Source organism: Nannobrachium achirus (genome assembly GCF_963921795.1).
Source record: "Nannobrachium achirus genome assembly, chromosome: 20".
NCBI lineage: Eukaryota > Metazoa > Chordata > Actinopteri > Myctophiformes > Myctophidae > Nannobrachium > Nannobrachium achirus.
The window spans coordinates 45,701,910-45,715,524 of NC_137827.1; the positions used below are offsets into that span (position 1 = coordinate 45,701,910).

The following is a 13,615-nucleotide window of genomic DNA, read 5'->3' on the forward strand; positions in this document are numbered from 1 at the left end:
GTATTTATACCAGCAGCGTACTGCGCGAGAACGCAAGTCGCTGCTCGCTGATTGGCCCGCTGGCCGTCAGCTGACCAATCCGCGGCGCCGCTGTGACGTCGGGTAAACAAACTTGAAGTTCAAATATTTCGAACTCACCGTAGCGACGTTACGTTGCTCACAACGCGTCAGTACTTTTACTTTTGGTACTTTAAGTACATTTTGATGCCAAAAGTACTGGCCCAAAATACTTTTGTACTTTTACTCAATGATGCAGAGCTGAGCACTAGCCATAAATCATAACACCAGTAGAGGTCGCTAATATTCGGACGTTGAGACGTATATTAGCGACCTCTAACTTGTGTTATGATTTATGGCTAGGCAGGCTAGCTGAGCCCTGAACAGTAGGCCTTGATGTAAACAGAAACCTGAACGTTGGCAATGGCGATGCGAGGTTAGTTAAGATGTAAACAGAGAAGTCTTTTAACCAGAGATAAACAGTCTCTGGGATTGAGATCATTTTTGCACAATGCAAATTATGGCTAGTAAAGTGGGAAAGTGTTGGAGTCAAAGTCACACTTTGAATGGAACAGAGGTGCACTGTTGACTGGCTGACAGTAGAGTAGAGTAGACAGTAGTACATTCCTGAGGAGTAAGTAAACAGTTTGTTTTATTTGCTTTGTAGTCTTGCAGATGTGGTATTGTTGCTATTTTAATTCAATGTATTTACCGATTACATTTTTGAAAACCACATTACACTTGGGTTTATGCTAGCCCTAGACTGGCTGTGGTTGGTGTAATATCACAGCCATTCTAGCCAGGGTTAGGTTAGTTAATGTGGTTTAACTAGTAGCCTACTAGGATGTTATGCACCCCCTGACAATACTGATGGACTGTTGTGTGTGTGTGTGTGTGTGTGTGTGTGTGTGTGTGTGTGTGTGTGTGTGTGTGTGTGTGTGTGTGTGTGTGTGTGAGTGTGTGTGTGTGTGTTGTGAACCTTTGATTGCTAATTTACTCCCTATTATTTATTGTTGTTTACACAATATCACAGGTGAGAACAAAATTATGTTTTACTCTATATACATTAAGGTACACAGTGTAACAATAAAGCAACAATGAACTTGAACCTTGAACATTGGTGTGCAGGGATGAGAATATTCACATTATTATGATACTATTGATACCAGTTGCATCAACGATTCTGCTTTGATTCTTTGTTGATTCCCTCATTGATTCCTGATACATTTTCATTGTGGAAAAAGGGTAGGCCTGCACTAGCCTCGTACCCGCCCCTCTTCCAGAAACCATTTCATTTGTTAGTTGGTCGTTTACTAGGCTAGGCCTGCACTGGTTTTCAACAGCTTTATTATCTCTGATGCACTCACACTCACACACACACACACACACACACACACACACACACACACACACACACACACACACACACACACAACCTTGTAGACAGCTCAGATTTTCCAATTAATTTGTATTCATAATGTTCCAATGTTCAACGACAGAAACACAGTTATTTGAGTGACAATTCATCGTCAATTGCAATTTCTTAATCGTGACAGCCCTAGTTTACTCCTCTTATTAATGCTTCTGATCACTCATGTTTGCATTTTCCTCACAGGATAAAGATATGTGCTGGGAGTCGATGCTGTGAGGATGATGATGATGATGATGATGACGGTGCATGTGCAGGGTGATCACACTGTGAGGCTGTGCTTCCTGCGTTGGACAGGACGCCAGTTGACACACACCTCCTCCTCTGTCCCCCACCCCCTTCCCCGGCCCCCCTGCGAGGTGGTCGTCTTCGGGATTCTTCGGGACGGAGTGTGGCACCACTTCTTGAGAGGCCAGATAGGAGCCCAGCACTTCATCCAGGCCTTCAGACCGTTCTGTTCTGACCTGGTGAGTTCATTTCTCACCACCAGTCTTCTGTAAACTCTAAGAGTTAAAGTATTGTAAGGGACCATTATATTACTTAGCATGATGTGATAATTATTCTTCTCTACACTAATCCCTGTGGTCACATACATTAAAAAGGTTGTTGGCCTATAATTAAATTGGCCTATAGTCTCCAGATACAAAACATTGTGGGTAATTACAGTAGTAAACGGCTTGGCATGTTGTCATGTTTTGGGATATTGTCTACAGTCCTATTCACTTTGAGAAACATTCTCTATAGCTAAACTCAAGGCCATGACATAATACAAACGTTATTTGTGGATACAAATTCATCATCAAGACAAACAGCAGTTTTCAACTTTTATTTGAAAATGTTTTAGCAAAGTCAAGTGTGCTGCGTCCTAAAACATAACGTCACTGTCGGGCAGAAACCTCGTATCTCCAAGTTTCAAATTTGTATGTTTTTAAGTAAAGCCCTGCTTCGTCATACAAGGCCATCGCACAAAGGTAGTGAAAACAGCAGATCTACAAGCACACAAGGCCTCGCGGTGCGAGGCCTTGTGTGCTTGTAGATCGGCTGTTTTCACTAGTTTCAATCATTTCTAAAATGATAAATGCAAAACGAACGGTTTTGGACATACAAAGTTTCCACCCGACAACGACGATATGCTACCTGGACCAAAAATCATTGTATAGCCTATAATACAAATTTGTTTTGGATGTGAATTGATTAAGAGCAACCTAATTTCTTGTTAGCAAATTCACCATTTAAACAGTAAGCTATATAAATGTAACTGTAGGGTGAATCTAGTAGAGGTTGTTTCAGTTTGCTGTTCTGAATTATTTACCATAAACAATCAGATTCTCTGTATGAACAGGAATCCACCATGGTAAGACAGTACCGTAGTTTTTTAAATCAGAGTACTACAGCTCAGCATCTTAGTAGTTGAGAAGGGGTATCTGCAAAAATATACAGGTCCACATGGAAATGGTTAGAATGACGCCACTCTCATTATTCACATTTATGCAAAACATTTTCCTACATGCAGAGTGCTGGCACCTAAACCTATTGCTTTGTAAATGGACTACGGTCTATATATTGCTATTGTGGCTTGGGAAGCACTTTGGGTAAACTGCTATTGTTTTTAAACGTGCTACAGTATATAAATAAACTTGCCTTGACTTGACCTGTAAAGCCAAATGATGAGAGAATTCTCATATATTACACACCTATTATTATGCTCTATCAAGAATACTGTGTCAGGCCTCATTCAATGCATTTCTTTTGTAAATCAATTTATTCTTCAGCGATCTTAACCTATTACATATCGTCGTTGTCGGGTGAAAACCTCGTTTTGTATTTATCATTTTAAAAATTATCTAAACTAGTGAAAATAGCCGATCTACAAGCAGGGCTTTACTTATACGAAATAAATTACACATTTGAAACTTGGAGATACGAGGTTTCTGCCCGACAGTGACGATATTTAAAGCCATACTGTGTAAGATGCCCAACTAGTGGTCATTAGCCCTATAGCAAACCGCGGTCGCGTCCGCGTCTTTCGGACGTTTTTCGTACCTTCAGACCCCCGCGTCTGCCTCCACCTCGCTGAGATCTATCTTTTAAGGGGTCCCTTGTTCCTGTGCGTTCAGTAATTCCAGAGATACGGACTCCTTCACCCTGCCTGGTAGGCGAAATTACCTAGAGAAGGGATGGTACAAACGGGCGACAACAAATATGGCTGCCATAGCGACCCCACTTCAAGATGCGCTGTGATTGGCCGGCAGTTGTATAACCCTCGCTGTGATTGGCCGGTAGTGTGATGACGCAATTTTGGCGCGAGATCCGGTCCACGGCAAGGATCTCAGTTTACATACAGAGAAGGCTTTACAGGCTGAAATTCACGGCGCGGATCTTCTAAAACTTTTGTGATTTAATAGTTAGGAGAATTTTAAGATTTGTTTTATAAAAAAAGTTACATAGTACAACTTTAACTCTGATTCTAGATCATAGGCCATAGAATGTTTTCATCCATTGAAGAGCACCTGCTAAATGAACACATGAAAGCAAATATCCTTTTTACATAAATTCTAGTGGTAAACACAAAAAAAGGCATCATTATTGGTGTGGAGTATAGTAAAACGGATTCATCCCTGCAGGAAAATCCTTTCCTTCTGGGATGTTTCACTGCTAAACTAATGGTCTTTTATCCACAATTCCTATAGTGGTCCAGCATGAAGGCCTTGGCATCCAAGTTGTCATCTTACGTGGGTTTCCTGACTTTCCTCGTGGGGACCATCGCACTCTGCGTATTCCTGCGGCAGCTGTGGTTGGAGACATCACGTCTGTCCAGTGCAGTGGCCTGAACACTGCGCTCAGTCAACGTGAACTGGGGGAAGACGGGAAGAACTGGAAAAGGAGAGATCTGCAGTCTTCAACCTGAACCACCCTCACCACAAAGGTACACAGATAATGGCTATTGTTCCAAAACTTCATAACTGTGTGCGCAGTATGTTGCTACTTGCTTGAGCATATAATGGCACGCAGCACTGTCACCATAAGACACCTGATTGTGATTGCACCGCAGTACAAAGTCATGCAAACTTCCTTGTAAGATCTTAGATCAGAGGCAGTCAGAGCATATCCTGGTCAAATGATTGGTTTAAACTCTTTCAAATGACTAGAATTATGATCCTTTTGAAGTTGACATTGTTTCTTTCTTCCATCTGTGTGACTAGTCATGTGTAATATCACTGTAAAAATATCAGGGTTATCTGTGTCACTGAAGTATTGTAGCACAGTAGCCTAATGCCATAATCGTAATTTCATTCGTTGGGCTGCACACTTTTTTATTAAAGCATAAATCACCCAAATCCTTGTTTTAGGTTTTAAATTATGTAACTGTGAAATTCAAACATTTTGTTATTGTTTCAACTATCCGTTAATTGTCTTCTCACCATTACACACATATTATTGTGCAGGATATTTTGAAAATAAAAAGAAGTTTGAAAAAAAAATGTTGAAAAAGGGCCCCCCCTTTTTTCTAGGGGGAGGCCCTTTTTTAGGGGGGGGGCCTTGCGGGGGTTAATCCGTCCCTGGGCTCGGCCCTCGCGGGGGGTTAATCCGTCCCTGGGCTCGGCTGACACAAACACACTACGTTGTTAATTCACCATACAGTAAAGGAGGGGAGCACACTTTTTATGATCTATATACCAGTTTGCTTGTTTCTCTCCCATAAGTCTGGCAACACGCTTCCTTCCTCCTCTCTCCACACCATGTGACATGGACAGCCAATGGGCAAAAAGTCCTCAGAAAGTCCCTCGTTGAGATCACCTCTTAACTGAAGCTGTGTTTCCACACAGCTCAAAAAGCACCAGAGGGGACTTTGGAATAGTGGCACTGGCGTTCGTGTTACATATAAGACAAACACACTTGGAATGGGAAACTGTGTGGAGAAAAAGGTCTTCATCCCATTGTAATTACTACTGACACTTGAAAACAAAGCCTTGCATTGGGGGGTTTGGTCAGTTTATCTGGGCTTAATTAAAATCTGATCATCAGATAAAGTATATTGGGGTAGTATCAAAACAAGCAACTCATTTTCTGTATTAAGTGTGTTGGAAGCAATTGTCCCACATTTGATTGCTAGACTATTCATAAGCAAACCTCAACTCACTAACCATCATGAATATTCACGTCATAGTTCATACTACTGATTGCAATGACTGCTGTATCCTAAAATCACAAGACACAGGTACCTCCTCCACTACTTCTTTAGCACCACAGGGTAATAAGGCTGACTTGTTTCGGCATGTAGAACTACCTCCTTTTCGGGAAACAGAGGTAGATGCTTTTTTCCAAACTTTTGAACGCCTTGCTATCATGCTGAATTGGCCAAAGCAGGACTGGTCCACCGTATTGCAGTGTAAGTTGGCTGGTAAAGCTGCACAACATGTACTTGCTTCCTTGTCTTTTGATGAAAGTCGTGATTATGATGTAGTTAAAACTGCTGCGCTCTCTGCCTATGAATTAGTGACAGAGGTCTATCGGCAGCAGTTTAGGAGCCACAGGAAAGGTTCCACTCAGACTTTTGTTGAATTAGCCAGGGAGAAGGGAGCCCTATTTGATAAATGGTGTGTTTCCAGTAAAGTAACTGACTTCAAGACACTCAGGGAGTTAATTCTATTGGAAGAGTTTAAGAAATGTGCTCCAGAGCGCTGTGTCATGTATCTGAACGAAAAGAAAGTTTCTTCACTCAGTGAGGGAGCGGTCTGTGCAGATGAGTATGTGTTAACTCATACAGAGGTATTTGTGACACCTTGTGGTAAAACCTCATCTGACTTGTGTCCAGTTGACACCACTCCATCTGGAGGCTCTAACGAGCCCAGGGAGTGTCACTACTGTCATAAAATCGGCCATGTCATGGCTAACTGTTCTGTGCTAAAAAGGAAGCAGCAGCTAGCCCCTGACTCTTCTTAGGTTGCTTTGGTGACACATTAGGTTAAGTTAAGATTTTGCACTTGATATTTTTTGGCCAGCAGTCTAGAGGGCACTGGTTCCTCTCTTTGTGTGTAGAACAAGGTCTAAAAAGTCAATGAGGCCTCTTGATTTTTGTGTGTTGGACTTGTTCTTTATACCTGTTGGGCCTGTTTCTTTTGTTTTGTGACAGTTAATTTGGTAGTTTGCTCAGGTTTTAGTTTTTGGAGTTGGAGAGCTTTTTAACAAACTTAGGGTAAGTTTGTTCTTGTTGGTGGGCGTGTTACGTTCCACGTAGGTTAGTCTGGGGTTTAGTGTCTTCCTTCCCTCCTGTCTCTCCTTCCCTCTGTCATTCTCCACAGGTCTCATCTAATCAGCTGTCCATCATCCATTACCTGGCTCCACCCCTATCCAATCACCACCACCTGTTGCCTATAAAAGGCTGTGCCTCACCTCAGTTCATGTCTCTTCTCCAAACCAGTCTCATGTTTTTGTAGCCCTTGTCTTTTTGTAGTTATTTTTCCCCAGAGCAACCTTTTGTATTTTCACCTGCTGAAGTAGTTCTGTATATGCCACTGCCTTGGGACAGGGAAAGACAGAGGCCTCTATACACAGGCACCACGTAGGTTGAAACTTGTTAAACACACTAGGCAAGGGGTTGTTGCCACCACATGTGTTTTTGAACCTGTTTTCTGTTAGAGTAGTTAGGTAGGCAGGCTTTTGTTTTACTAATCTAGTTCTTTGTTAATTAATTAGTTAGTTAGTTAGTTAGCTTGCCTTTGTTTTACTTAGCTGCTTTGTTTGTTATTTCGGCAATGCCCGTGTCCCTAGGTAGTGTCATTTCTTTATAGTATGTCCATGCATACTTTTTGAACATGTAACTATGTAAATATTTTGACTTAAAAGAAGAGTAAAGAAGCACTCGCACCTTTTCTTACTCTGAAACTGTGATGACTCCCTTTATTTGCTCCTCCATGCTCAGCATCCCAGGTTTTGAAGGGTTAATATCTTTATGTTACAAACTTTACCTCTTGACCTATTTGGTTTCGTAACAATATCCTACGCTTCCTCTGTTTTACATGAAACCATTTCTAAAATACATGACACATCAAAGTCTTTACAACCCCATACAGTAAAAGGTGGGGGTGTAATTTTTGGTGGGGTTGGGCAGGGCATATAAGGAAGCATAGTTGTAGAAACTAAGAAACTAATTTAAAGCAGATTGGTTCCTTTTAATAAATAAAGTCCTTGTTGAATTGCTTCATTCCAGACCAGAGTGTGGAGTCCAGACTGCAGGTGAAGATGAACTCTCCAGACTCAGCCAGGGACATTTCTATTAAACAGGAGGAACCTGAAGATCAGCCACACTTCAGTAAGTTTAACCACTTGAACCCTAGCATCGCTAAGCAGGGGGAACATGTGCTGGAAATAGTCCATCTACAAGCTCACGACTTTCCGAGTCTTATGTTTTAATATTGTTTCATAATTGCATGATTCAAAGGGGATCTCTGATAATAAGATGGTAAATGGTGCATATTTGGAATTCTTCAATGTCACTTCAGTTTAACAACTTACTGTGTAGACCCTGAAATGCTTAGAAAAACAAACCTGATTTGCACTAGTGTACTTGAGTTCTTTTTCCATCTAAGGCCAACTCTCTTCTCCAAAAATAGCAGATCTAAAAGCTCACAACATGTCATATTGTGACCCGTTGTGAACTTGTAGATCGGCTATTTGTGGTTAACCTTCCCCGCAGAATAGGGATCCTGGGGTTCAAGTGTTCTCTTTAAAAGTGTAATTTATAAGTCGTAGTTCGACAAAAAATACCCAACAAGCTCACAACGCGTCTGCTCGCACCACGTTGTGAGCTTGTAGATCTGCTCTTTTCGGTAGACTGATTCGCACATTGAATACGTCACGCTGGTGACGTCACGCTGGCGACGCCACAGATTCATTCGTATGGAGTGAAATATAACTCTATGGCAGGGATTTGAGTAACCCAAACGGATTATTATCAATGGAATTATTAATATTTTCAAGCACCACATACCTTGGGTGGAAGAGAATGGTTGTCCCGCTGCTGCAACAGCCGACGGCACCGGCTGTGTTTTTCGTCGCAGACATGCAAAGGTATTGCACTTGGGTCTAATGTGATGCACTGTGGACAAGTGCCTCTGCATTGCAGAAGTGTTCCCTCCTGAGCATGAAACAACCGTGCTGCATATATTGCATTTGGCTCTCCCCTTGTCTTTTACAGTAAAATGCAACCAAACTCTTGAGCGTTTCACGCGTTCCACCACCGAGGGCTTGGAGCGCAAAGGGCCCAAGTGAAATTTTTGGCGAAAATTACTTTTTTACATCATTTTAAAGGTCTCTGCGAACTCTATCAGATGGTGAAGATACGTAATAATACTTTTTACTTTTTGAAATAAAGCCTAAAAGTAAAAACCAAAAAGGCTCATGTGAAAACCTTCAGTTGAACTTGGAGCGCAAAAGGCCTACGTGCACGTGTAGTATACCAAATCAGACACACCGTGGCCCTAATAGGCACCAGATTTGGCACAAACACTGTTCAGGAGCTGGGCATGACAATAGTCACACCAGGGGCCTTGTGTGGCCCCCGGGGACCACATGAGGCCCCTGGTGGGCCCTGGGTGCCACAGGGGCCCTGGGTGCCACAGACAGTAACTTGCCAGAAACTGCTCTGATCCGCACCAAACAAAGATTAATCAGGGGTCTGCATTCCGAATGGCCACACCAGAGGCCATGTGTGGTGCCCAGGTGCAAAATCAAGGCCCCCAGGGGCCCCTGGATGCCACAGTTGCACTGTTGGTCCACTCTGCACCAAACATGGCATAAACACTGTTCAGGGGTTTGTCACGACAAAAGTCACACAAGGGGCCATGTTTGGCCCCCAGGGGCCACGTTGGGGCCCCCTGGGGCCTTTGGGTGCCACAGGTGCACTGTTGCCCCATTACGCACACAAACTGTCCAGGGGTCTGCCCTGAGAATAGTCACACCAGGGGCTGCATTAAGGGCCCCCAGGGGCCTCTGGATACCACAAATAAACTGATGCCCCATTACGCACCAAACTTGTCAGAAACACTGTTCAGCGCCATATTTGGTGCAGATCAGAGCAGCAGGGCCCGTGATGTGGCCCCTGGTGTGACTAGTGTTATAGCAGACCCCTGAACAGTGTTTGTGCCATATTTGGTGCAGATCAGAGCAACGGTGCACCTTTGGCACCCTGGGGCCCCCTGATATGGCACACTGGGTCCCCTGATGTGGCCTGTGAGGTGGCACCTGGTGTGACTATTGTCATGGTTGACCCCTGAACAGTGTTTATGCCCAGTGTCGTGCAGATTAGAGCAGCGGTGCACCTTTGGCACCCTGGGCCTGGTATGGCACACTGGGGCCCATAGGGGCCCCTGATATGGCACACTGGGGCCCCTGATGTAGCCCTTGGTGTAACTATTGTCATGGCAGAACGCTGAACAGTGTTTATGCCAAGTTTGGCACAGATTGGATGACCGGTGCACTTGTGGCACCCAAGGGCCCCCTGGGGCCTTAAACAAAGGTGTCGTGTCACACACACACACACACACACGCACACGCACACGCACACACACACACACAAAGTGTATGCATGGGGATAAGGCATAATGACATCTGCGTGCACTGCAGTGCACTCAAACTTAAAGCTATACTGTGTAAGTTGCTAAACTAGTGGTCAGTAGCGGTATTGCTTTTTTCGGCCGTTTTTCGCCCGAAGTCGTCGCGGACCACCGCCGCGGACCACCGGAGCGGCGCCGCAAACCACCGCGGCCGATACAAATCCGTGGAGGGGTAGAACGCATGGTAGAACGTAATTTTCTGGCCAGGATTTGGGGATTAAGAGGTTAAGAATCCTTCACCATGGTAAACCGTGGTAAACACTGTAGCTGAGCGAGGCTACTTCCTGAAGACACAGGAGATAAGCTGATAAGTGATTGGCCGGTAGTGTATCATGTGTGTATGATCCGCGATGTGATTGGCCAACGTATACAGAACGTATACAGATGATGCAGATGACGTCATTTTGCCGCGAAATTCTCCCCCCCTCACGGCTCAATAGAAAACATATAAAGAGAAGGCTTTAGAAGCTGAAAATAACGGAGTGGGTGTTCTAAAACTTTAGCGATTTAACAGTTAGGAAAATTTTAAGATTTGTTTTATAAAAAAAGTTACATGGTATACTGGTATAACAATGGGAGGTCAGAAAAAAATGTAAGTATTAACACAAGTACTAATCCATTTCTTTAATATTCGAATTGTATTCAAAAACTGCCCTAGTCCCTTGAGTACTATTCACTGCCCCCTCAGTACTATTCACTGTCCGTTCAGTACTATTCACTGTCCCTCACTTCGTGCATTAAGCAGATGATACCTCATTTTGTACATGGAGGATGGAGATGTTTATCTACACTTAAGGAATCCAGTGTTAGCTGTCACATTGTTTTTCTGATCCTAGACATCCTGCACCTGGTTGTGTGTAAAGAGGAGCCTGGTGGGTCGACGTTGACATTACCAGTGATGAAGACACCTCTTCGCACTGTTCTGGAGTTGAAGTGGAGCTTGAATCTGACTCTGAAGTCACTGAAGACAGTGACGATTGGGAGGAGACCAGTGGAGGTCAGTCAGTGTTAAACACAGGGACAGGACAAATACTGTATGTGTGAGGAAAGAAACTGGGTGTTGGATTAAAATTCAATATTAAATACTATTAAATCAGAACTATTACCAGTGAAGCCAAAATTGCTCCTCATTTTATACTCACCAGTTTTAACCTGCCTCTCCCCTTCTATCCTCAACCCCCCCCCCCCCCCCCCCCATCTCTCTCTCTCTCTCTCTCTCTCAGGAGACACTGGAGAAAAACCTTTTCACTGTGAACATTGTGACAAGAGTTTCAATCAATCACATCACTTGAATAGACACCAGCTTATCCACACTGGAGAAAAACCTTTTCACTGTGAACATTGTGACAAGAGTTTCAGTCTGTCATATAACCTGAAGGCACACCAGCGTGTCCACACTGGAGAAAAGCCTTTCCACTGTAAACATTGTGACATGAGTTTCAGTGAATCATCTAACCTGAATAAACACCAGCGTGTCCACTCAGGAGAAAAACCTTTTCACTGTAAACATTGTGACAAGAGTTTCAGTAGGTCATCTAGCCTGAAGACACACCAGCGTGTCCACACTGGAGAAAAACTTTTCCAATGTGAACATTGTGACAAGAGTTTCAGTCAGTCATCTAACCTGAAGATACACCAGCTTATCCACACTGGAGAAAAACCTTTTCACTGTAAACATTGTGACAAGAGTTTCCATCAGTTATCTCACCTGAAGAGCCACCAGTATGTCCACACTGGAGAAAAACCTTTTCACTGTGAACATTGTGACAAGAGTTTCCATCAGTCATCTCACCTGAAGAGCCACCAGCGTGTCCACACTGGAGAAAAACCTTTTCACTGTGAACATTGTGACAAGAGTTTCAAACAGTCCTCTCAACTGAAGGCACACCAGCGTGTTCACACTGGAGAAAAACCTTTCCACTGTGAACATTGTGACAAGAGTTTCAGTGAATCATCTAGCCTGAATAAACACCAGCGTCTTCACACTGGAGAAAAAAAGATTATTGGTGTCACCAGTCTAAAAAGTGATTCAGTCAAGTAGTCTGAAAGCACACCAGTGAATCCACATTCCACACTGGAGAAAAAAAACCTTTCCAGTGTACACAATGTGACAGTTATTGTAGTCATTTAAAAAGACACCAGTTTATTCACAAACGTTCTACTATAAAATATCTCACTGGAAGGATCAAATTAAACGCCTGTATGTTGGTAGGGAGGTGGATAGAAAAGCAGAAATATTTTGACTCATGTAAACGGAGGCCTTCATACCTCCCCCTCTCTCTCTCTCTCTCTCTCTCTCTCTCTCTCTCTCTCTCTCTCTCTCTCTCTCTCTCTCTCGCTCTCTCGCTCTCTCTCTGTGTGTGTTAATTCAATTAATCACAATTAACTCACTTTTATGTTAATCACTATTAATTATTTTAGTCACATTCACACATTTATTTATTTGAGCCATTTGGCCTATTTGCAGCCCTCTGTGTGTGAGCATGTATGCTGCTTATGTTTTGCTGTTATGTGTTGTGTATTTCCATGGTCATTGTAGATGTTACAGTACCATTACTGTTGTTACGACAACTCATTAGGCATTACATGTATTTCTTTAAGCTACTTTCAATGGAGAGTTAAATGCTACTATTAGATTGGAATGTAACATTGTGCTCAATTTATGTTTTTATTTTATTTTATTTAGTAGAATCACGTGTGAGTTCCATCATTTAGTGTTAATGTCAAAATCTATATGTTTTAGAGTAGGCCTACATTCATAAGCATAAAGGTGGACACTACAGTACTCGTATTACTATGTGATGTTAGTTAGTAAATCAATATGCCCGTCCGTTATGTGTTGGGCTTGAGTTCATGATTTCAGCTTTTTTTTTTTCTCCCGTGCAAACATTTTGTTAATTGAAGAAGATTCTAGACAGTATTTGCCATTGTTCCAATAATAATAATAAACATGTATTTGTATAAAGCAAGCATTTGTCTACTCCCATGTTGATAAGAGAATACTCTTATCAACAAACTAAGATCTGTTTAACCAACCCCGTAAGACCCGAATTAATTTCTACTTGCAAACAAAGAAGAATCTACTTTTCAGATGTGTTGTAGGAGTACTTTGGAAAAGAAAATGAAATGTAAAAAAAAAAAAAGAGTTTTGTTAAGGTTTCATAGCCAAATAGTAACAATTATAAATCCTGCTCTAATTTACATTTTGGAGGATATCTTTCACAATAATATCATATGTACATGTTCAAGACATTCTAATGATCACCAATACAAATATTACAGGCAATTTATGTGTATATGTTGTTTGTCCAGACTCTGTTTTGGAGGATATCTTTCACAATAATATCATACATGTTCAAGACATTCTAATGATCACCAATACAAATATTACAGGCAATGTATGTGTATATGTTGTTTGTCCAGACTCTGGACTCCAGAGATCTTGAAGTTGTGTGAATGTCAGCCTCTGTGGGGGGTATTTATATACAAATAGTGTGCACAATGGTTTTGTAATACTAAACAATAAAATATAAATGTATCCAAAAAGCGACAGTGGGTCTTGTAGGGTTGAGAC

General features: G+C 42.4%; 1 protein-coding gene across 1 annotated transcript in view; it reads left to right on the forward strand.

Moving 5' to 3' along the window:
• Nucleotides 1-1,647: 1,647 nt before the first annotated feature.
• LOC308306197 (uncharacterized protein) overlaps nt 1,648-13,615 on the forward strand; it is a gene marked incomplete at its 5' end in the record, with an annotated part of 48,063 nt that continues 36,095 nt past the window's right edge. Inside the window, 2 exons of the mRNA XM_080751097.1 lie at nt 1,648-1,893; nt 6,730-6,847. Of these exons, the coding sequence (XP_080607223.1) occupies nt 1,648-1,893; nt 6,730-6,847 (364 nt within the window). The remainder of the gene's footprint in view (nt 1,894-6,729; nt 6,848-13,615) is intronic.